Source organism: Cavia porcellus, unplaced genomic scaffold (assembly GCF_034190915.1).
Source record: "Cavia porcellus strain 051 isolate PalLab524CR breed Dunkin Hartley unplaced genomic scaffold, mCavPor4.1 scaffold_16, whole genome shotgun sequence".
Classification (NCBI taxonomy): domain Eukaryota; kingdom Metazoa; phylum Chordata; class Mammalia; order Rodentia; family Caviidae; genus Cavia; species Cavia porcellus.
The window spans coordinates 49,695,299-49,720,067 of NW_026947499.1; the positions used below are offsets into that span (position 1 = coordinate 49,695,299).

General features: G+C 36.2%; 1 protein-coding gene across 1 annotated transcript in view; it reads left to right on the forward strand.

The window, feature by feature from the left end:
* LOC100717972 (cytochrome b-c1 complex subunit 2, mitochondrial) overlaps nt 1-24,769 on the forward strand; it is a 26,261-nt gene continuing 1,492 nt past the window's right edge. Inside the window, exons 1-13 of the mRNA XM_003477804.5 lie at nt 1-170; nt 4,922-5,005; nt 5,102-5,251; nt 6,607-6,671; nt 8,010-8,066; nt 8,288-8,412; nt 10,616-10,713; nt 13,848-13,905; nt 15,785-15,880; nt 16,166-16,365; nt 18,671-18,751; nt 20,934-21,010; nt 23,838-23,991. Coding sequence (XP_003477852.2) covers nt 138-170; nt 4,922-5,005; nt 5,102-5,251; nt 6,607-6,671; nt 8,010-8,066; nt 8,288-8,412; nt 10,616-10,713; nt 13,848-13,905; nt 15,785-15,880; nt 16,166-16,365; nt 18,671-18,751; nt 20,934-21,010; nt 23,838-23,991 — 1,278 coding nt within the window. The 5' untranslated portion in view covers nt 1-137. The remainder of the gene's footprint in view (nt 171-4,921; nt 5,006-5,101; nt 5,252-6,606; nt 6,672-8,009; nt 8,067-8,287; nt 8,413-10,615; nt 10,714-13,847; nt 13,906-15,784; nt 15,881-16,165; nt 16,366-18,670; nt 18,752-20,933; nt 21,011-23,837; nt 23,992-24,769) is intronic.

Sequence of the window (24,769 nt, forward strand, 5' to 3'; positions counted from 1 at the left end):
CAGTCTGTATAGAGAGTCCTCCTTAGAATGGGGGCGTGTGAAAATTCTGCGCTGGGCAAACTGGGAAACTGCTGGTTTTAGCCACCATCTTGCTTTCTTTTAAATTGGCGGTGACCGTGGGTCCGAAGTCTTTAACCATGAAGCTACTAACCAGAGCCGGCTCCTTTTCGGTGAGCACAATTGGCGGGTTTGGGAAAAATTTGGACAGGTATTTGTCAGCAGGGTGGTGCAGCCCGAAAGTACCTGGTGTGGGGTCTCGGGCCTTAGGCTCTGGTTCGCCCTTCAGCTAAACCTCGCGGGCCAAGCGGGCTACAGTCCGTTTTAGGTATCGGAGACTCGGCTTGTCCAGTGAGCAAGAGTCTTAACGCCAAAAACCCTGATGACAAGGGATGGGCTTGAGAGCAGAGACGATAGAGCTTCCGGAACAGACTTCTCTGAAGGTCACTTATGTGCCAAAGGAGACCGGGCAAATACAAGGGGCGGGAGGAGCGCTCAGAGCGCAGACCGGTCCCCTGCCCTTTTATCAGTTGCAGCCTCTGCTCCTTTTTTTTTTTTTAAATCACAGAGCATCAGTTTTAAGTCTTAGAGCAGTTTCCCCAACGGTTAAATAGGTTTTTGAATAAAAATATAAGAAGTAAGCTAATGCAGATACAGCGCCTATCACAGCTCGTGGAACTTCATTCGGTGTTATTTACCATGGTATTCTGGCAATACTGTATGCTTTTTATAAATTTCTTGTTAAAAGGGCCATTTATAAGGAACCCTTGATCTTCTCTCAAAAGCTACATAAATATCTCTCTCAAGCCGAAATTAAGCGTAACTGTCACTTGGCGAGAATGCCTCAGCATCGGTGTTTTATCACTGTGGATCATTAGGCAAGAGAGGAAAGGAGATAGGTTTTTAAAATTTTCAGCAAGGAATAATTTGCGCCCAGTGGACAGTTAACAAAGACTGGAGACAATTTTGTTTGCTAATGTTAGGGAAGGTGTTAACTGGCATTCGATGGCCAGGGATGCTGCTAAAAATTCTATGACACTTAAACCAGATCCCTTCAACCAAGAATTATCCAGCCCAAGGTGCCATAGTACTTGGGTTAAGAAACTCTGCTTGAGGGAAATGCAAAACACCAGACATGGGAATGGAGTGTCCTTGTGCTTTATGTTGTTGTTTTTTTTTGTTGTTGTTGTTGTTTTTTTAAAGGACTGGAGAGCGCGCGCGGGTCTCGAACCACCGGACTAATCAGTCCGGGCGGTTGGGAAGCCAGACTCAAGGAACCGCTGGGCCAGCCCTGTGCTTTATGTTTAAATGAGTATACGGTAGATTGCACAAATTTAGGCTTTGATTGTATTCCTGGAAAGCCTAGACAAGCCAATGAGAAATAGTCTTTTAAGGACAGTGCAGTTGGACTCACAAACTCCCTTCCATTTTCCAGTAGAAAAAAACTGAGATACCAGTTGGAGAGAACTAAAATAAACAAATTCAAATAAACTTGAAATTCATTATTTGTTTCTCATTAATAGCACCTGTCTTAAATGAAAATAAGTGTATACATATTGTGTTATTAAAATAATTAGTCAGGTGTGGTGGCACCAACCTATATCCTAGTTACTTGCAAGGCCAAGGCAGGAGGATTAAAAGTTTGAAGCCAGCCTAAGCAACTTAGCAAGATGCTGTCTGAAAATTAAAAAGAATTGGAATGCAGTTTAGTAGTACTTGCCTAGATGTGGTCCTACTACTGTAAGAAAATAATAAGCCAGTAATGTCTGTAACAACTGCTAGGATTATTTCTTCCTGATTTCAAAGGGAACAAATAAGCACATAATAAATGTCATCGTTCAGGTACCTTTAAATAAAAAGCATACATTTTGTTTGATAATGTAACTATATAGCTATTTGTATTTGAACTGCTATGACTATATCATAAAATTTAGTTTTTAGAAAACCAAAAGTCAAAAATAAGGCTACCTATTCCAGAAAACTAAATGGATAATTGTAAAGCATTGCTAATTATAATTAATAGTACTAAAGAGAGAATAAAATAATACTAAGAGCAAATGAAAACCAACAACCAAATTAGTACAGCACTGATGCTGAATGCACAGCATCAGCGTTGGGACAGTGCAGAGTAGAGGCCTTGTAGATTATGATGAGAGGCCTCAGAAAACTCCAGCAACAAGTTGACTGGATCTTAGTCATAATCAAATTGACTTAAGACACTGTATCATTTGCCAGAAAGACTGAATAAAATGAATGCACTTTAAATCTATTATCTGACATTTAATGAGACTTCCTTACCCTACTCGCAACTGCATAATATATATTGAGAATCTGCTGTGACTAAGTCTATTGTTAATCTTAGGATAGTACACATTTTTATTTAGTCAGGGTTTTAAGACTCATGATTGTATGGTCTTGTATCATTGTAACATGATCATGATCAAGAAAGTGAAGATACAATGAAAATAGTAGTGGCCCAAAAGAAGTTGTTATATTCTAGATTTTTTAGATTGCTAAAATAATTGAAGGCATGAAGTCATTTCAGCTAGAAAATAGACTAAAATGGTGAGTATCATTGGGAAGATTAGGGAAGCAGTAATGCTGAAATCTGCAAAAGGGTGTCAATTTGGCAGTCTGACATTCTTTTCAAAAAATTCCAAAGCAGTGCTAAGGAACAATTTGAAACTTTAGTAAGATAATTAAAAAGTACAAAAAATAGTTATTCTTCACATAGTAAAAAGTGAATATAGAGAACTTAATATTCTCTTGGTAGGCATGATGATGTAGGCCTGTGATTTTTTTATTTAAAAAATATGTATAAAAAAGGGGGAGATTAAGATCAAAGAGGACATAACAACACAGGTCAGAAAAGAACAATTTAAGCAACATAGTGTTTCACCACAGGATAACCTGACATAACAGTAGTCATCATAGTATCTCCTTGAAATATTTGAGTATGCCTTTGTATACTATCAAACATAACAAGACAGTGTAAAACCATTCAAGAGGCTAAAAGTATTACACAGTATTTAGAACCAACTAACAGAAAATGAAAAATGGTTTCTATATTATCTCTTTCACTATAAAAAATTTTGTTTATACTATCACATATAATAAAGTCCAATAAGATACAATATAATAAAACCGATGGAGACAGAAGAACAAAAGCTTGATGGGACTTCAAAACAAGCTGAATTGAATCAGCAGTAGCTATTATAATGTCTTATTTTCTTCAAAATAACTATTCATACCATCACAGACATTAAAATCAAACACCCCAGAATAAAACCATTCCAATTAATGAACAAAAACATTATAAAGCTTCAAAACAATATAATGGGGAATCATGATTACCATATACTTTTATGTATTCTTACCATTTCTTACACTAGGGAAACTATTCAGTATTTGTACATGTGAGTTTGATTTATTTCACTTATGAGTATGGTCTCAGGCTGCACCCACTTATTTATAAATATCTCAATGTGATCATTCTTTATAGCTGAGTAGTACTCCATTGTATAAAAATACCGCAACTTTTTTATCTGTTCTTCGGTTGATGGACACTTAGGTTATTTCCAAGTTCTGACTATTACAAATTGTGCTGCTATAAACATGGGTGCACATATACCACTGTGGTATGATGTTTTCAGTTCTGGGAATATGCCTAGAAGTAGAATAGCTAGAACAAATAGGACTTCCAATCCCAGCTTTTTGAGCAATCTCCAGACTGACCTCCACAATGGTTGTACCAGTCTACACTCCCACCAACAGTGCAGGAGAGTTCCTTTTTCCCCACAGCCTTTCTAGCATTTGTTGGTGGTGGTTTTCTTGATCCTGGCCATTCTTTCAGGAGTGAGATGGAATCTCAGTGTGGTTTTAATTTGCATTTCTCTAATGAGTAATGATGCTGAACATTTTTTCGTGAATTTATTTGCCATTTGTATTTCTTCATCTGAGAATTGTGTATTCATCCCAGATGCCCATTTTTGGATTGGGATCTTTGAATTTTAGGGGTCTGATTTTTTTAAAATTCTTTATATGTTTTAGACAGGAACCCTTTGTGTGAGGGACAGTTCACTAAGATTTTTTCCCAGTTTGTGGGTTTTCTTTTCACTCTGCTGGAGATTTCTTTTCACATGGAGAAACTCTTTAATAAGACGTGATCCCAGTTATTGATACTGGGAAGTATTTCCCATGCGGTTTGATTCCTGCTCAGGAATTCTCTACCTACCCCTGTGTCTTCAAGATTTTTACCCAATTTGTCTTCCAATAAATTTAGTGTTTCTGTTTTAATATTCAGATCTTTGATCCATTTAGATTTTAATTTAGTACATTTTGATAGGCATGAGTCTAGTCTTTGTTTTCGGCATATGGAGAGCCAGTTTTTCCAACACCATTTATTAAAGAGACTGTCATTCTTCCAGTGAACATGTTTGGCCCCTTTATCAAAGATAATGTAGTTTAGTGTGTTTGTAGTTGCGGTTGTATCTTCTAATCTATTCCATTGATCTTCGGTTTTGTTTTGATTCCAGTACAATGTTGATTTTACTACAGTTGCTTTGTAGTATAACTTCAAGTCAGGGATTGTGATAGGCCTGTGTGGTAGGCCTGTGATCTTAAAGGGGCTTTGCAGGAAGATTTTGAATTTGAGCCAGCTTAGGCTCTATTGTAAAGTTCCATGGTGGTCTAGACTATAGCATGAGACCCTACTGAGAAAAGGCCTTTTCTGTCAACTACAAATAAAAATTTAGAATGGCTTGAGTAAGCTAGTCACTTTAGAAGTTCACAACAGTATTTAGCAAAACCTTCTCATAGAGATGGTCATTGTTCTTTGTCACTCAGTAATACAAAGATAAATTACTTTTTATACAAAGCTGTGTTCTTGTGAGAAATGTATATAACCTATCTTTTTTGTGTTTAGAGATTTTATTCCCTCAAAGTTGCTCCAAAAGTTAAAGCCACAGCAGCCCCTGTAGGAGTGCCTCCACATCCTCAGGACCTTGAGGTTAGTACTATGAATTGTCCACTGAAATCCATATATTCCTTACTTCTCTTGGTAATATAAAGATACTAATTGCATTTGTTTTTATTTCAAATACAGTTCACCAAATTACCAAATGGTCTGGTGATTGCATCCCTGGAAAACTATGCTCCTGCATCTAGAATTGGTGTATTTATTAAAGCAGGCAGTCGATATGAGGACTCCAGCAATTTAGGAACTTCTCATTTGCTACGTCTTGCATCCAGTTTGGTAAGTACTCTATTACCTCAGCATTTGGAAGTGCTGTGATATTTTGGTCATGTCAGGAAGAAAAACTAAAAGCAGTATCTCTTAACTTACTGTCACTATGAAAAAATAACTGAAAAGGAAAGATTTATTTTAGTTCATAGTTTCAGACCACAGTTGACTGGCCCCATTGCTTTTAGGCCTGTGGCAAGACAGTGACATCATGGTTGAATGGTATGGCAAAGGAAAGCTACTTAGCTCATGGCAGCAGGGAAGCAGAGGAAAAGAGAGCCAGAGCCAAAAAGAAGGACCGGAGGATAAGATATCCCCAACATCTTATCTATGACCCATTCCCTTCAGCTAGGGTATAGCCCTTAAGTTTCCCTTTCTTCTCAGTAATACCATCAAATTATGAATCTATTAAATCCACTGATGAAATTAGAGCCCTCATGATCCAGTCACCTTCCAGAAGCTCCCTTCTCTAATTATTGCTGCTTTAGGGACCAAGATGTAACACACGTGGTTTGGGAAGACATTGTAGAAGCAAGTCATGACACCCATTATTAGTTTTCTTGAGCTGCCATACCAAATTACCACAACCTGGATGCCTTGACCAGAAAAAATTTTCCTCAGTTTTAGAGGCTAAAAGTCAAAATTGAGGTGTTTTATAATGAGTCATTGTGTTACCAGGTCCATCCTTTATCTAAAGGCACTAGAAAGTCTTTCCTTGCCTCTACCTTGCTTCTGGTGGGTGACAACAATCCTTTGCATACCGTAGCTGCGTCACTCTAATTACTGCTATTGTCACATGGCCTTTCTTCCGTTTGTGTCCCTGTATCCAAGTTTTACTCCTGGGAGGCCACTAGTCATTTTGGGTTTAGGGCCCACCCTAATTCAGTGTAACCTGTTCTTAAATACAGCTGCAAAGACCTTACTTCCAAAAAAGACACAGCTGTAGGGTCTGAATGGATGGTAGTTTTGGAAACACTGTACAACGCAATAAAATTCCCTAACATAAAGTGAGAAACCACAAGTATTTGGTACATAGAACCATTATATTAGTAACTTGCTTTATATTCGAATTAGAATATAAGAAATCAATAAAAATCGTTTTTTAAAAAAGTGCTAAAAATGGAAAAGAGTCTTCTGTATGCAGTTCTTTCAGAAGTAAGATCTGTAATAAGTTTATGTCTGATAGTAGAATTTTTTACATAAAAATCTATACTTGTGCTTTTCTTTGAACTTTGCATATAACTTAAAATGTTATACTATTAGTTCTTCTGAATCTGCTAATAATAGTTACACAAATTTTGATACTGTATGATATTTAGCAAACAGCATTGAAAAACTTATAAGAAAATTTTTCTTTCTTTTTCAAGACTACAAAAGGTGCTTCATCTTTCAAGATAACCCGTGGAATCGAAGCAGTTGGTGGTAAATTAAGGTTTGTTAAATGTTATAATTAAATAGTGAAAGTACCAGAAGAGGTTGAGTTATAAGGAAAATTTTCTTTTACCATGGTGATTGATGATTTCTTAAAACATTAGAGAAAATAATGATGAATTTGCATCAAAATGTAAAACATGTTTATCCAGGTAGGATACAACAAACCTATAATCCCAACACTGGGAGGCTGAGGCAGGAGAATTAGTCAGGACAACTTAGCAATTTAATGAGACCCTGTCTTAAAATTTAAAAAAAAAAAATAAAAAAAGAAAGAAAAAAGTTAAAGGGCTGGAGGATATAGCTCAGTTGCAAGGCCCTGAGTTGAATCCATAGTACCAAAAGAGAGGAACTTTGGTTTATAAAATTATGTCTTAATGTAACCATGTAAGTAATTAGAAGTAGATATTTGCAATATGCAACATACAAATGATTTCTGTTTGGAAAACTAAAGCACTAAAAATTAGGAAAAATGAACCATAGACAATAGTAAACAAAAGGTTTTTAGAAGTTCCATCGTAATTGTACTTTTATTTAGCTGTGTGGAATCTCCAGTTGTTCTTTATAAAGAGCAAAAACTACACAGCGGTTAAGGAACCGATCAGATCTGTATATCCACATGGAGAAATTAAAAAACAAAGTGCTTATAATTATGTTTTCTAAAGTGGAAACAAGTGAGGATATTGACCTGGGAAAAGATACAAAGCCATCTTCAGCTTGTCTCCCAGCCACACCTCTGGTGCTAGGGATTGAACCAAGGGTACTACCAGCTACATCTCTAGCCCTTTTTTATTTTGAAACAAGATCTCACTAAGTTGCCCAAATCACCCTCAAACTTCGATCCTTCTGTCTCAGTCTTCTGAGTAACTGGGATTATAGGTGTATACCACCACACTCAATTTTATTTACTATATTAAAAAATAGTAGTAAAATATATATAAAATTGAACATTTTAAAGTTCTAAGATGTTAAGCAGCATTTAGCAATCATTAGCACCATCTGTCTGTAGAACTTTATCATCTTACCCAACTAAAATTCTGCCATCCCCTGAGCCCCTGCAGCCACTGTTCTACTTTGTGTCTTGATTTAGGTGACATTTAATATAATATCTTCAGTATTCCTCCATGTTACAGCACAAGTTAGAATTTCATTCCTTTTTAAGGTTAATTTCCCATTCTTATTTCTTCATGTTTTTAAATTTTAGTTGACTCTGTATTATTATTGGCACTTTTTGATAGTACTTCAAAAACTTTCCAAAGGAGTTGCTGATTTAATAAGATACAAGGAAAAGTTTATTCTTCTGATTCAGATAATTCACTGTAATTTATTTCCTATTCAGCGTGACTGCAACGAGGGAAAGCATGGCATACACTGTGGAGTGCTTGCGGGATGATGTGTGAGTACCTGTATGTGTTGTGAAATGTTTCCTTTTAAAGGAATTTAAGCTTCTGAGTTCATCTTTACTATATGTGAGTATGACCTGTCACTCGGTTTTGTGTTAATTCATAGACTTTATGCACATAGCACTGCTCGGCACAAGAACTCAGTATAGAAAGCATCGCAGTTACAAAGAATCTTGAATGTTGACTGTAACTCTTACATTGATATTTTCTACAGTGAGATTGTAATGGAGTTCCTGCTTAATGTCACCACAGCACCAGAATTCCGTCGTTGGGAAGTAGCTGACCTTCAGCCTCAGCTGAGGATTGACAAAACTGTGGCTTTTCAGAATCCACAAACTCGTGAGTACATTTTCAGATTAGTTGGTTTCTAGGATACTTGTTTTTCAAGAAGATTGATTTATATAGGAGAAAATTGCTGTTGAAATATTTTCCTACTTGAGTTTGAAAATATCTTTTCCAAAAATTTGCTCAGTTATTTCATCATGTTGTTTGTTCTTTTATTTCTAAACATTTATATATGTTATTATTCATTTTTCTTTGTTTGTGTGTGTTACTCATTTTTCATGGTGAACAAATTGTTTATAAAATCCTAGATTTTTTTTTCCTGTTTCCCTCTTTTTTTTAAATATAGTAGTTGTTTTGCTTATACCAAACCCAGCACTAGTATATTTTGCAGGTTATTTATTGTTATGTATTGCTGTTATTATTTAATCAGCTCTCCTTTACTGAGTCTTTTAAAAGCAAGCAGCTCAATTTTTTAAAAATAAGAACTTTCTTGTATGCATATTTTTGAGTTTTTATAATATTTAGTATATAATCTACACAGGTACAACTGGCAAAACAAATCTGTAAACAAGCACTGCTGACTGTTAGAAGTTAATATCTTCTGATGGGAGCAAAAAGTGTAGGTGGACCAGCTGTAGAGTTTCAGCATGGCATGTGCTTTCCAGAGAATGCAGGGCTACCAAGAAAGGCTCTTATCAGATGCTTGGAACATAGTGAATGTTTAGTTTATGTGGTTGATGTTATTTCACAGTGATGCTTTGTATCACAGAGAATTATACCCTATTTTGCTCAAGGACTGTGATACAGAACCAGAATGGTAAAGTTGTAGAAAACATGCTGTATGTGTCCACATGGGCTCAGCCCACTGGTAGTGAAACTCCAGCCCTCATCCTTTGTCACTAGACAGTAACTTGGATTTGCAATGTATAACATAGCTTTGTCTATTATTATTTTATTTCAAACTGATACATAAAAATTACATACTTCATGGGATACCACTAAGTCCTTCAGTATACATTGTGTATTGTTTAAATCAAGTTAAACATCTATCTCTTCAAGCATTTGTTATTTCTTTATGGTAGAAACTTTGAAAATCCTTTCTAGGTTTTTGAAATGTGTAGTCCTACTTCTCTTTTGGTCTGTCTTCTTCCCCTCCAAGCAGTGAGTCACCTTAATCAACCTCCACTTACAGTTTATGTCTTTGCTTTGTCTGTTTACATCATTCCTTTGATGCAGATCCCAAATTGTATACCTAGAAAGCACACTTTGTATAAGACTTAGCCCATATATTATTTCTTTTACTCTTTGGCAGTTTCCACTATCTTCCCTAATTAATGCCCCTACTGCACTTTGGAGGATAGGCTTTATTTTACTCATCTCTATCTCCAGCACCAAGTACAGTGCCTGCCAGGGCGACATTACCCCAACAGTGAACAAATACAGAAAGTATAACTATAGCAAAGGCACCAGAGCAGGGAGAGAAACACAGTGCCAGGATACCAGTGAAGAGTAAGTCTAGTCAGTGATAGTACCTGGCTCCTATAACCTAGTAATATCACCTAAGATTGACACTTTCATAGCTCCCTGTATGCTGACAGTGCTCTTGCTACCTAGAGAGAAAACTTAAGTAAAATTCAGGGTTGATAGCACACCACCTACAATTCCAGCACTCGGGAGACTGAGGCAGGAAAATTGCCACAAGTTCGAGGCCAGTTTGGACCATATAAAAAGCTTAAGCCCAGCCTAAAACTACACAGCAAGGACCTGTCTCAGAAAAGAAAAGTAAATTCAGATTACATGACTTGCCTAAGGTCACATGGCAAGGTAACTATAACTAGATTCAGACTTTCTGAAACCTTGTCCCTTATACTTTCCAGGTGATAACACATAAAAGTGTTTAGGTGGGTTTTGTCATATCATATGATCTCTTTTTCTTAGCACATTCAACTGGCAGAATTTTAGAAGTTGCTAGAAGTATATCCCATAACTTGAGAGCCTGAAACAGGAAGATTGTCAGAATTCGGCTCTAGTGTAGGATACATATTGAATTCAAGAGCACCCTGAATACATAGCGAAATCCTGTCTCAAAAACCAAAAACAAAAGTTGCTGGGAGTAGAGTATTAATAAATGTAAAAGTCCCCTTACATGGCTATGAACTCCAAATTTGTATAGGCAGACTTGTTACTCTGAGTTTTAAGACTGTTGTTGTTATTTTAGTTATTACATTTCAGTAATTGTTTCTTATCTGTCTTATAGGTGTCATTGAAAATTTGCATGCTGCTGCTTACCGGAATGCTTTGGCTAATTCCTTATATTGTCCTAACTATAGAATTGGAAAAGTGACATCAGAGGAGGTAACTGGTAAAACATACTATGTATTGTTTTGGTTTGGTTTGGTTTTGGTTTTGTTGGGTTTTTTTGAGATGGTCTCACTATGCAATTCAGGCCAGTTTGTTTTGTTTTGTTTTGTTTGTATTGAGGATCAAACTTATAACTTTGTGCTTGCCAGGCAGGCGCTTATGCTGCTGAGCTAAATCCCTGGCCCTTTAGCCCAGTTTTGAGCTCACTTTGTAGCCCAGGCTGGTCTAAACTTGGAACGATTTTCCTGCCTCAGCCTCCAGAGTGCTGGAATTACAGGCATGCACCACTATGCCCAGCTAACAATCTGTGTTTTAAAATGTACTTGTTTTCACATTAAATTGAGCATCACCTACCGTTACAGGATGTTTGCTGGCTTTTCTTCTAATTTTAAGAAAGGTAGCGTGCTTTGTAACTAAAATTTTATCAGAGCAATGTTTGTGTGTCTTTAAATTCAAAAACAAGTTTGACAAGTTGAGTGTGCTGGCACACGCCTATAATCCAGGAGGCTGAGGCTGCAGGTCACTGCTAATTTGAATCCAGCCTGAAGTATATATCAAAATCCATCTCAAAAAGCAAAACAAAACACAAAAGTTTCAATAAAAGAGAGATGATCGGGGCTGGGGATTTAGCTCAGCGGCATAAGTGCCTGCCTTGCAAGCACATGGTCGTGAGTTCGATCTCTGGTACCGGTAAAAAAAAAAAAAGAATACAAGAGAGGTGATCATTACAGAAAAATGTGAAAATAAAATGAACAGAAACAAAGTATCTCTCATACCTACTAGAGGTTCTTAGTATTAATACCTGATATATTTTCTTTTGTATGCCCTTTTCTATAAATGTGTATTTTTTAAAACAGTATTTAAGTTTTTAAATATCACAATAAATCCTTGACTAAAAATGTTTAGTCCTCTGAATATGCGTGTTGACAGTGAACCCAGCTTCCTTACTTGCCATTCTCTCACTGATTAGTCACCCTATTCAGCACAGCCTTACTGTGTTGGTACAGATTTATCATACATCATAGCCATGTATATGCTTAACAACTTCGTTTCCAAAACAAGAGACATTGCATGTTAAGTTTACTAGTATAGATAAGTATAATCTTAATTTCCTGCTTCTACCACCCACATACCCACAAAAAAAATTTTGTCAAATGACATTAGAAAAGAAATTAAGTTATTTTGAAAGTATTGACTTAAAGCTTAAATTTTTAATCCTGTTTCATTTCTGGTTAACTGCTACAGAAAACTAAACTATACCCCTTTCTTGTTTGACTTACCGATCAGTTTTAATGCCTACATAGTAATAAGGTACTTTTATTCAAAAATAATAAATCATATCCAATTTGAACGAGCAACATGTTTTATAAGACTGGCTTGTAATGAGTTTTGAAACTTTAGAAATGAAATTCATCTTTGCAAGAAATTGTCATTGAGGTAGCCAAAAATAATGCTTAGAGCAAAACATTTATCTACAAGGATATTTTACAGCAATGTTTTTAAATTGTGAAAAATTAAAAACTAATATCCACCATTAGGAGATAAGTAAAATAGCTCATTAAATAACTGTAGAGCTGGGTGTAATGGTACATCCCTGTAATCCTAGCACTTTGGAGGCTGAGGCAAGATCATAAGTTTGAGGCCAGCCTGAGCTACATAATGAATTCAAGATCAGCCTGAACTACATAATGAGACCCTATCTCAAAACAACAACAACGAAAAAAAAAAAAACCATAGAAGAGCACACTATTCAACCACTCTAAAATATTACTGATAATATAAAAAGTAGCATATTGGCAAGTAAAGTGCTTTAGCATATAACAGAAGGTCCCATCTTTCTTTTTTTTCCCTAATACTGAGGATAAACCCAGTGCCTTTGCAACTGAGCTGCAGCCCCACCCTATTTTTTTTATTCTTCATTTTGAGACTGGGTTTCACTAAGTTATTAAGTTGCCCAAGCTGGACTCAAACTTGTGATCCTGATGCCACAGCCTCCCAGAGTTCTGGGTTACCAAGGGTACACCACTGTGCCTAGCTGAAAAGGTCCAATGTTTTAAAAAGCACTATGCACAGATACCAAGATTTTAACCATGATAAACTTACTCTTTCAACGTTACTAATGTTTTTAAAAAATATGTCCCTAGGCTAGAGGAAATTCTAAAGAAATAAGCAATAGATACTTTAAGCCTCAGTAGAAAAATATTAATAGAACAAAGAGTATGATTTTCCAAAGGCAACTCTATAGATGCCTACGATTCAAAGTCAGGCATCATGACACACACCTGTAATCCCAGCACTCAGAAGGCTAAGGCAAAAGCATCACCTTTTTGAGGCCAGCCTGGGCTATGTAGTAAGTTCAAGGCGAGCCTGAAGTACATAGTGAGACCCTGTCTCAAAAAAAAAAAGCAAACAAACAAAAGATATGTACCATTCATTTAGAGCACAACTTCTGACAGATAAGTTTAAAAGTTTATACAGTTTAGTCTCATTACCTTAACCAGTGTTTCATAGCATTGTCAATTTCCTTCCTCAGGGAGCTTTTCTTAAATCTCTCTAATATATTTTTAATGCCACAGACACTATATTTGCTTATGTACTATATATATATATTTATTTTATACCTATAATGAGGGATTTTTGTTTTTTCTTAACTCTTTAAGAACTAAGTTTTTGTCCTCTGAAAGGAGAGTAATCATATCTTCTGAGAATTATGATGTAGCTCTGTTTTTGTATAATAAGCCTGAGGTAATAGGATAAACCATGATTGGCTTCAGAGATGGGCAAGCAGGATGTATAGTTTTAACAACTCTTACTAGATGTGCCATAGGATATTTGTAGTTTAAATATGTACTTGGATAAAGACAAAAGAAATCTGATATGCTTCTAGAACCTCGTTATGATAAAAATCATAAGCCTATTCTCATTCTTTAAAGTTCTGGCGTATAATTTTAATTCCTTTTTAAATAATACCTTTATGGAGATATAATTTGCATGCTACACATACTATTTAAAATACATGCTTTCATGATTTTCATTATGTTCAGCATGTGCATCCATCACTACAATTAAGTTCTAGTTCTTTTTATATTTATACCAGTAAAACCTAAGAATTTTTTTAATTTCCTCAGTTACACCACTATGTTCAGAACCATTTTACCAGTGCACGAATGGCTTTGATTGGACTTGGTAAGTTGCGAATTTTGTATATATCAGTTTGCTGCCATAAGAACAGTCACTTAAACTGAGATGTTGAACAAAGGATTGAATGAAATTGGAAAACTTCCATTTATGCCAGACAAGCAATATATAGTAGGATTTTTTACTATTCTGCTTGGAAAAGCAGAATCCAATATTTAACTATGTAAATTACTTTATATTCTTTACTGTGTTTGCATAACTTGTGACAAAGGTGAATTTTTTTAAGCAAAGAGCTCTTATAACCTGCGTTTTAAAAAGAAGTATAGTTTAATAGGAAAATAGGCAAAAGAACCTAAGCAGACAACTTACTCTGGAGAGAGAGAGAGAGAGAGTGTGTGTGTGTGTGTTTGTATATTGTTACTTTAAAAGATGGTTAGTCTCACTAATAAGAAAAATTTTAATTGTAAAATTGGCAAAAACTAAAAGATTCACACTGCCCAGTGTTAATCAGGGTATGAAGAAATAGTGTCAAAAATTTTTTGTGGGCTGGGTGTGATAGCACGCATCTAAAATCCTAGGACTTGGGAAACTGAGGCAGGAGGATCACTGCGGGCTCAAAGCCAGTCTGTGCTACATAGTGAACTCAAGGTCAGCCTGTACTATACAGTGAGACTCCATTACTACATTTTGTTTATTCATTAACACTTGGATTTTCACCTTTTAGCGACTTTGATGGGGTTTTTGTTCGGTTGGTTGTTTTGGATTGATTCTGTGTGTTTTGATTTTCTATCTTTTGGCTTCTTGAGATAGGGACTCCCTATGTAGGCTGGTCTTAAACATAGGCCAGGGAACTTGCTGTGATGTTCTTGCTGTAGCCACTCAAGTGCTAGAATTACAGGCCTGTGTCACCATGCCCAGCTCAAGTGATTTTGAATGTAGACATTCCTGAATAAATTTTTCTTTGGATACCTGGTTTCAGTTCTTTTGAATTGAAACCATTGCTAGGACATGGTAACTTTGTTTAACAATTGAAGAGCTCCAGATTACTTTCCAAATTATATGCAGCATTTTACATTCCTACAGGTAGAGTACCAAGGGTTCCAGTTTTTCCACATCTTCACTAAAGGTTATTATCAGTAGTTTGGGTATGAAGTGATTGTGTGCTTTATTTGCATTTTCCTAATAACCAATAACATTAGTCATTTGGACATCTGATTAATTTTGAAAAGTGTTCATTCACATTCTTGGCCCAAATTTTTTTTTTTAAATGGGTACTGGGGATTGAACTCACGACCATGCACTTGCAAGGCAGGTACTTATGCCGCTGAGCTAAATCTCTTGCCCTCGTGGCCCAAATTTTGAGTTCTTGGGTTTTGTGTGTGTGTTACTAGGAACACAGGGCCTTGCACATGCTAGGCAAATGCTCTGCCTTTGTTTTTTACTCATAAGTTCTTTATATGTATTATAGATAATAGACCCTTATCACACATACGATTCATGGATATTTTCTTCCTTTTTTTTAAACTTTCTTGATAGTGTTCTTTGATGTGCAGTGCAACTCTATGCAACTTAGCCTGGCCTTGAACCCACTACAGAGTCCAGGTGCCTCAGCCTCCCAAGTGCTGGGGTTATAGGCATGCACCACCACATCCAGCTATCATTTTTAAAATAGGGGCTGGGAGTGTATCTCAGTGATAGAGCATGTGTTTGGCAGGCTTCAATCCCCCCAGCACCATAAGGAAAGAAAAAGAGGGAGGGAATGATATTCTCTGTACATTAAAAAAATTATACATAAATATAGTTTAGCATTAGTAAACTAAATTAATACCTAGGAGAATAACATGGTGAGAAGACTTTTAGTAGGTGGTGTTTTACAACTGTTTTAGAAATTCTGGTTCTAGTTTTGTTTTTGTTTCTGTTCAAACAGGTGTGAGTCACCCTGTTCTAAAGCAAGTTGCTGAGCAATTTCTCAACATGAGGGGCGGGCTTGGTTTATCTGGTGCAAAGGCTAAGTACCGTGGAGGTGAGAGCGGTCTATTGTGTTATGCTTAATTTTTGAGAAACATGTGTCCCTGCTAGAATAGCATGTTGGAATGGAATAGGTTTGATCATTTACCTCTAAACCATCTTATTGCATAATGAAATAGATAACTTTGGTGTTGTGTGGGATAGGATGACCTGGGAAAAGGACAAAGCCACAATAAGCTTACTTTTCGTGGATCAGTACTATATCATGGGGAGTACTGAAGCGTGAAATCAATGGTAACCAAACTATTTTCCTCCTTGCCCTCTCCTTACTTGGCCCCAGGTGAAATTCGAGAACAGAATGGAGACAGTCTTGTCCATGCTGCTGTTGTAGCAGAAAGTGCTGCCATAGGAAGTGCAGAGGCAAATGCATTTAGTGTTCTTCAGCATGTCCTTGGTGCTGGACCACATGTCAAGAGAGGCAGCAACACCACCAACCTCCTATACCAGGCTATTGCTAAAGGAAATCACCAGCCGTTCGATGTGAGTCTAGGAAGTTGGTATTTCTCCTTTTGTTTTCAGAACCATCAGTTCTTTTTTTTTTTTTTGGTCTTTCTCATTTTTTTTTATCGGTACCGGGGATCAAACTCACGACTGCCTGCTTGCAAGGCAGGCGCTTATGCCGCTGAGCTAAATCCCCAGCCCCAGAACGATCAGTTCTTAATCTGCTCTGAAAAGGTTAATATAAACACAAAGAATTCATACAGTTCAAAAGATAGCCAGTCTTGACTTTAGTACATTAGTACATTATTACTCGGTCTGTAAACTATTCTACTCGGGCAAGGTGGTGCAAACCTGTAATCCCAGCACTTAGGAGGCTGAGGCAGGAGGATTGCTGTGAGTTTGAGGCCAGCCTGAACTATATAGTGAGATCCTGTCACACATACAAAAAAAAGACAAGAAAATTGTTTACAGACCTGCCTCTCTGATTTGAGATTAAATTAAAACAGAAATGGTGATATTTAATCATAACAATGTATTCTAGAAGACACTTTTTTTAAGACAAGAAAATATTGAAGCTTTTAAAATATTGACAAATCAGGAGACTATACAATAACAAGTAACAAAATATTATTTGATGAGTGAGCATTATTTGCCCCTGTAATCAGAGAGAACTATTTAAGTAGTATGCCTTTTTAAAATGTGACAAATGTACTAACCTGTAGAATTGAAGTTTGTCTTGTTTGTATTACATATATGGCGCATTAGCTTTGTTTCATCAAGTTTTTGGCTATTTGACACTAAGAGTGGAAATTAGAGCCAGTATTCTTGTTTTTATTCCTGTTTAGTAAACTTGATGAGTTTTTTGTTTTATGTTAGCAGAGGAACCTTTTTTCCATATGATTTTCCAGATGCAGTGCACAACACTGCATCAAAAACTTTTGATGAGTAACTTGACCATGAAGCCCTTTAAATCTATGCAGAGCCTTAGAGTTTCTTTGAGCAAGTTTGAAAGTCGTTATCTTACGTTAGTCCTAAATTAAACTTTGCTGTTTTAATTTGCTCCTGATTTTTCTCTCTTGTCATAATCCACTGTTTTCTTAATGCTTTCTTTACTTTTCATCATTGAATGCAACTGATGGTTTTGTCTGCTGGAGTTCAATCCTAATCTGATAATAATTTAATAGAAATTCTTAGTTCAGAATTGGTCAAAAGTTTTGAGTTTTAATAGTTAATTTAAGTGTGTTCTTCTTACACTTCATGAATTCAAACTGACGGTTTTCAAATTTTAATGTGTATAAGAATCACCTGGATTATTTGGGGCTTTTTATTTCATTTTGTTTTGGGTTTTTTTTTTTTTTTCTTCTTTTTGGATTATTTGTTAAAAATGTAGGTTCTGCCAGGCACAGTGGCACAAACCTGTAATCCCAGCACTTGGGAGCCTGAAGTAAAAGGATCATTGTAAATTCAAGGCCAGCCTGGCTACACAGTGAGACCCTATCTCAAAAAAATTATGTGGGTTCCCAGGCTATAACCACAGGGATGCAAGTCAGTACTCTTGTTGTAAAAATCTGAAAGTTGATACTTTTAGTGACTTAAATGGTTTGTTATGCAGACAGTTTACATTTTATATAAACACTGCAAAACACTGTTTTAGGTAATTAGTTTTACTTTTTTTTTGGTCTTTTTGAGACAGGGTCTCGCTATACAGTTCAGGCTGGCCTTGAGCTCACTTTGTAGCCCAGGCTAGTCTTCAACTCCCAGTGATCCTCCTGCCTCAACCTCCCAAGTGCTGGGATTACAGGTGTGAGCCACCACACACAGCTAATCAGTTTTACCTTAAGGAGTTAAAACTGCTCAGACTGTAGAGAAAATTTGTCTCTATTACCCATAGGCTAAACTTTCTTGGATAATGGTCTCTAGTCAAAATTTTATCTAATCCTTTGACTATATATAAGAGAAATGAAAGCAAATTGATGAAAAAACACCAACAGTAGATAAAAGCAGATCTGTCTAATGCCAGAGTCCATGATATGTACCACTCACCCATACTGTCTGTTAAAATAATGTTTACATTATTATTCACCAAAAGAAAGTTTTAAAAACCCAATAAAGAGAAAAATGAACAGTTATTTTAGAAAAATTTAATTGGAGAAAAAGTTAAAACCATTGTAGCTCTGAAAGAGATAACCTATATATATAGGACTTCAGCCCTTAACAAGATTTGTTAAATGAATTATTAATTGATTTTGCTTGTACTACGAAGGAATAAGTGTCTATCTAGACAACTTCAAGGAAATTGTTCTGTCTTTTACCTGGTAGAATATCATATTTCATTCTATTTCAGGTTTCTGCTTTTAATGCCAGTTACTCAGATTCTGGACTTTTTGGGATTTACACTATCTCACAAGCTGCAGCTGCTAGAGATGTAAGTTTTAAACTTGCCTACTCATAAAATTTATTTCCTAAACTTGCATGATTTTAGCTAAAATAGGGAATATTTGAATACCATCATTTATTAGCACTGTCTGTATTGTGATATCATTGAAGTGTATATGATATGGGGAAAATCTAAAAATATGTACTAAAACTTTCAGGAAAAAGAAAGAAATGCCTCAGTATTATGGTTCTGTTTAGACTGGTGTCATTGAGTTGGCTCTGTGATATCTAATTTTAGAATCCAGGAGAAGTCAAGGCCAAGATCCATATATACTGATCCTCACTTAAGAGATTATGTTGAGGTCGCAGTTGTTGGTGAAAAATTAGAAAAGAAAATCAAAGTTCATGTTCTGGAAAATACCACCAGACATTTATGAGACAGATGACTAAGGAAAGTGGCCATGAAAATTAAAAGAAAAAAAAGGCAAACTGGTATATTTGAAAGAAAATAGTTAACACCATTTTGATCCACTACAAATTAGGATCCCTCTAGTTACTAGAGAGAGGTCTGGCAATCTTGGCAAACTAGAACCTCACTGGTGATCTAGTTTTTCCCACAGTAACTGATAATGAGCTAAAACTTAATGAGATTAGGAAACGAATGAGAAGTAAGAAGTGATAGATTGATGTAAGCAAATTGCACTTAGACTTGCAGGGAAGAGACCAATAGCTTTAGCAGAGTTAACCCTAAGAAATTAAGGTGGAAAGACATTCATAAAAAGACTGTAGATTTAGGAGTTAGAAAATGATAAATGACTCAACTCTGAAAAAGCAAGAGCAGGTGAGATCCAGAGCACAAGTAGGAAGGAGTTAATGTTGGGAAATAATGTCAGGAAGACAAGAAAAATCCATCCTTTGTGCCTCAGGAAACTTAAGTCATGTTTTAAGAATGAGAGGAAGGAAAAAAAAGAGAATGATGGGAAGGGGCTAGTGATATAGCTCAGTGGCACAGCACCTGTGTGACAAGCACAAGTTCCTGAGTCTGATTCCTGATACCAAAAAAAAGAGAGAGAGAGGAGCGAGGATATTTGAAAGAAAGAGAGGTTTGGGACAAACGAATGCCCAGATGCATTCAACTGGCAGCAGCAGTCATACAGATATCTCCTTAAAATGAGTGACTATAAATTCACAGTGTAGTAAGCCAGGTCTGTTTCATAATTTTAATTCATCAGTATTTATTACCTTAGTAGAACAGCAGGGAGGCAGGCACTGGGATGAATCCCAGGTTGAAATCTTAAAAAAAAATTCCGAGCAGATTAGAAGCAGAAGAAAAATATAAAGGAGCTAGGAGCATTGACAAGAGAGACTGAAAGGATGATTCATAGCTATATGCCAGACAGAGAAGAGAGACCAGTTTGAGAGAAAGGAGGCAAATGAAGGAAGTAGATATGTTGGTAAAGTAGAACAATAAGGAAAGAGTTAGGATTTCAGAGTTAGGACAGGTGTGACTATGGAAATGGGTAGCTAACATGGAAGGGGAATGTGTCCTAGAATCGAGCTGATCAGGGAACAATATAAGTAGTAGACCCAGAAGGTGCCAGGATTAAGATGGAGAAGACATGGGCCAAGTTTATTGACTTATTTATTAAGCACATATTTACCAAACATCCACATCACTACAACTTGATTCCTTCTTTAGTGTTCTGGGTGTGGATAAAATAAGACTTACAAATTGGCTGTGTATGAATTACTATTTTCTTCTTAGTGAGTAGTAAGAGATAGTATTAATTCCATAACATGAAAGAGTTCAGAGAAGTTTAAAAAAGTATTTATCTTTATAGGTGGAGACAAATCCATGTGTTTTTTGTTCTTGAAGACCCCCTCCTCTTTAGCCACCTTCTGCCCTCTGCTACTTAAGTTATATAAAAACTTGCTATTTGGATACTATACAAATAACTGCTTTAAGGGATATATAGCTACTATAGAATTCCAAAATAGACATTGCTGTTCTTTAATATTCACTTTGCATCTTGTGCTTTTGCCCAGTAGAGGAGCATTTTGGTTGCCTCAGGAGACTCTGGTACTGGCCAAAGATGTCAGCTTGGGCCAGCGATATAACTCAGTAGTGCAGTAGTGCCTGCTTGGCAAGCACAAGATCCTGAGTTCAATTGCGGTTACCAAAAAAAGAAGAAAGAAAAAAACCAAAGATGATCAACTTTCCTCTGTCTTAGGTTATCAAGGCTGCCTGTAACCAAGTAAAAACTATTGCTCAAGGAAATCTTTCCAATGCAGATGTCCAGGTTGCCAAGTAAGTTTCTGTACTATGTGCAAGTACAAAAATGTATTCAAAGGGAAAGGAAGGGCTGGGGGTATAACTCAGGGTAGAGCTCCTGCCTAGTATGCATGAGGGCCTGGGTTCAATCCCCAACACCAAAAAAAAATAAACAAGCAAATAAATGTATAAATGGAAACCTATATATCCAGAGATTTAGTTAACATTTTGGTTATTTTCTTGACTATACATTTTAAATACAATTGTTAATATTGTATATATTCATTTACATCTTTTTTAAATAACATGTTCATTGTAGAAATTTGAAAAAAAATTTTTTTTGGTTGTACTTGAGGTTGAACTTGGGGCCTTCACTGTGCCGCCCCAGTGCTGTTTGTTTGTTTGTTTGTTCTTGAGGACCTTGCTATGTTGCCCAGACTAGACTTAAACTTGTATGATGGCGCTGCTTCAGCGTTCCCAGAATGCTAGAATTATAGGAATGTACCACTATGTCCAGCTTAAATGATTCCTCATTTTTAAAATGTCATAATGGTGTTTATTTTTATCCAGGTTACTAAAGACTTTCCCTAAACAATGTTAATTGGTGTGTCATAAAATACAGCAAAGTTGCTAGTCATTTTCTACAGTTGAAAATAGTAAGACTATAAAAGATATCGTTGGGCTTAAAATGCGTATTTTATATTACTGTTTACCCTCCTTATTCACAGAGTCTTTCTGTATGAATTCAACCAACCACAGATTTAAAAAAAAATTGGGAAAAATTGCATCCATACATTGTACATATCTTTGTATGTACACTTTTTTCTTGTCATTCCATAAACAATATAGTATACCAGATGTCTATGTAGCATTCCCATTGTATTGTTAATAATCTAGAATAATTTAAATATATAGGCATTTATGCACAGATTATATGCAAATTCTGTACCATCTTATATAACAAGCTTGAGCATCTGCAGATTTTGTCATCCATGGGGATCCTGGAACCAATACCAGAGGACTTGTGTATCCTGGGGGACAACTGAATCTTAGTATTGATTCCTTAAGATGTACTTTTTTTCTTAAGACAAAACCACTTGTCGCCATTTGTTAATTTTTAAATTTCTACTGTCCAGACTGTAAGTGCTAACACCTCCCTCCCAACTCCTTAGTACTTAAGGGATTCTACCTTAACTAAAAGAGACAGACTTTGGGCAAAGTTGGAAAACAATTCATACAACAGTTTAAGACATTTTAAGGTTGAGTTCATCTACTTAATGTCAATTGAAAATAAGAACCCTATAATTCATTTAGTCTCTGAAAATTTAGTATTACCCACACAAGAAGCATGACAGAGTATGAATTATAACCCAGGAAACAACCTTTGCTTTCCCATTTCTATTTTCTATTGCTAGTTTTGTTGTGCTGAACACTACAAAATTGCATCTCTCCTCTGCTCTCTTTCCTTGGCTCTCTTCCTCTCTTTTTCCTGTTCTAGGGATTGAACCCAGGGCCTCATGCATGTGGCTCTATCACTGAGCTACATATGCAGCCCTAAACTGCATGTTTTGAATAAATGTAACAGTTTATTAGTTGTATGCAGGGAACCAAATAGGATACAATTCTGTTTGCTTTTACCAGAAGTAAATAACAACGGAAAGTATGAAAATAAACTGATACACTGGATTCACTTAGGAAAATTCTAAGTCTCAAATATAATCAAACAAGTATTTTGTTACAAAATATAGCATAGTTTTAAAGCTATGGCAGTATGTAGAAAATGAGATTTTGGTTACTGATTTCAAGATAACATTTGATATCTGCCATTCTGATAAAGTTCATGCTTTTACCTTGTAAAGTTCTTAGTCTTCCTCTAGTGAAAGAGGAAGTGAGGTGTTAATGCTAAAGGAACAAATATTAATAACCTCTTCGTAAAGTTATTTTAGGTAAAAACCTTTTTTAATTAAGCCAACAGTGTGATAAAATTGCTGTATTAAATTGTAATTACATTTAAATAGAAGTCTCACTATAGAATGCCAAAGGATGATAATTTGAGGTTTAAATAATTTATTACCTTATTGAGAAGCAATTTTATGAGGAATAATAGTTTCTTTCCAGGAGAACTGTAAATTGTGTCTTTGTGTTTTATTTGAAATTGATTTTTTTTAATCTTTTTTCTCTTTTTCCTTGAAATAGATTTGGAAAAAAAATTGATCCTTTTGTGCCCACAGTATTTAAGCTCGTGGGGCTTTCAAGAACTGTAGCAGCCTCCCCACCTGCCTTCTCCTTCATGCCCTATCCTTGCTAGGACAACTGCCAATCTAGAAGTAAAACTTGGTAGGGTGCATGTCAGCCTACAGCATTCTGCCAAGTAGTAGTACCTTAAGAACCCACATAGGTGGATGTCTTTGTTTAGTTGAGATGCCTGAAATTATCAGTAGACATATATCACAATGCAGGAGGAATTACTTCATGTTAAAATAGTTTTCTCTAGATCTAAGCTTTGGTGCAAAATTAAAAGGTAATCTGGCTGGGCATGGTGGTACATGCTGTAATCCCAGCACTCAAGAGGCTGAGGCAGGAGGATCAATGAGTGAGGCTAGCCTGTGCTAAAAGTGAGTTTAAGATCAGCCTGAACTGCATATTGAGACCCTGTCTCCAAAAAATGGTAATCTGTTGTAGTTTTAGTAAAGCTTTGTGTTGATACTTTCCAAACAATAATGTAAGTAATACACTGAAAAAATAGAATGGAGGCCTTCAGCTATTAACTTGCCTGTTTACCAGAAACATGTTGCAAAGTTTGAGGTACATACTTTAAAACTGTCTTGCTCCATAAAACTGACTCCTGCCTTTTGTCGGACAGAAACAAGCTGAAAGCTGGGTATCTAATGTCAGTGGAGTCTTCTGAAGGTTTCCTGGATGAAGTTGGGTCCCAGGCTCTAGTTGCTGGTTCTTACATGCCACCATCGACAGTACTTCAGCAGATTGACTCAGTGGCTGATGCTGATGTTGTAAATGTAAGCAAATGAAATCTTACCATTTAACATTAAAGAACGTTAATGATCCCATTTCAGAAAGAATACATGACTGCATTGCACTATATATGTTGTACTCTTCTTGTTGACTGGTTTCTTTGTTCCTAGTCTGGAGACAGGAGGTCTCATCACCATTAGATTACTACTAGCATCATTGCTGGGTATGGTGGTGCATGCCTGTAATCCCACCACTTGGGAAGCTGAAGCAAGAGGATTGCTGTGAGTTCAGGGCTAGCCTGGGTTATATAAGCAAGTTCAAGGCCAGCCTGTACTACATAGTGAGACTCTGTGTCAAAAAGGAAAAAAACAGAACAAATAACTCTCTTGTCTACTCTGGTGTATATGTATCATCCTAATCCTCATTCAAATAAATTACTATTCAGTTACACCATTTAAAATTCTTTGAAGTCAAAAAATCAAATACTACAGATTTTTTATGATTTGATCTAAATAGTAGTTGGCTAATATTTTTCTATATTCATTCCCAAGAATTAAATTAATTCTGCCAATCTTTCACCATCTAGTGCCTCAAGATTTTATTTACTTTGATTAGCCTAAGACATTCTCTTGCTCATGCTTTTCTCCCCATGTATGTGATTGTTCCTTATAAGGTCCAGTTGAGAACTAGGACTACTTATGTCTTACACAGTGGACCCTCTAATTACAGCCGCCCTGACCTATGAACAACTTGGGTTATGACCAGAACTTTAGTTTTAGCTTATGATCAAAGTCTTAAGGTGTGATCCAGATGCCAGCCACT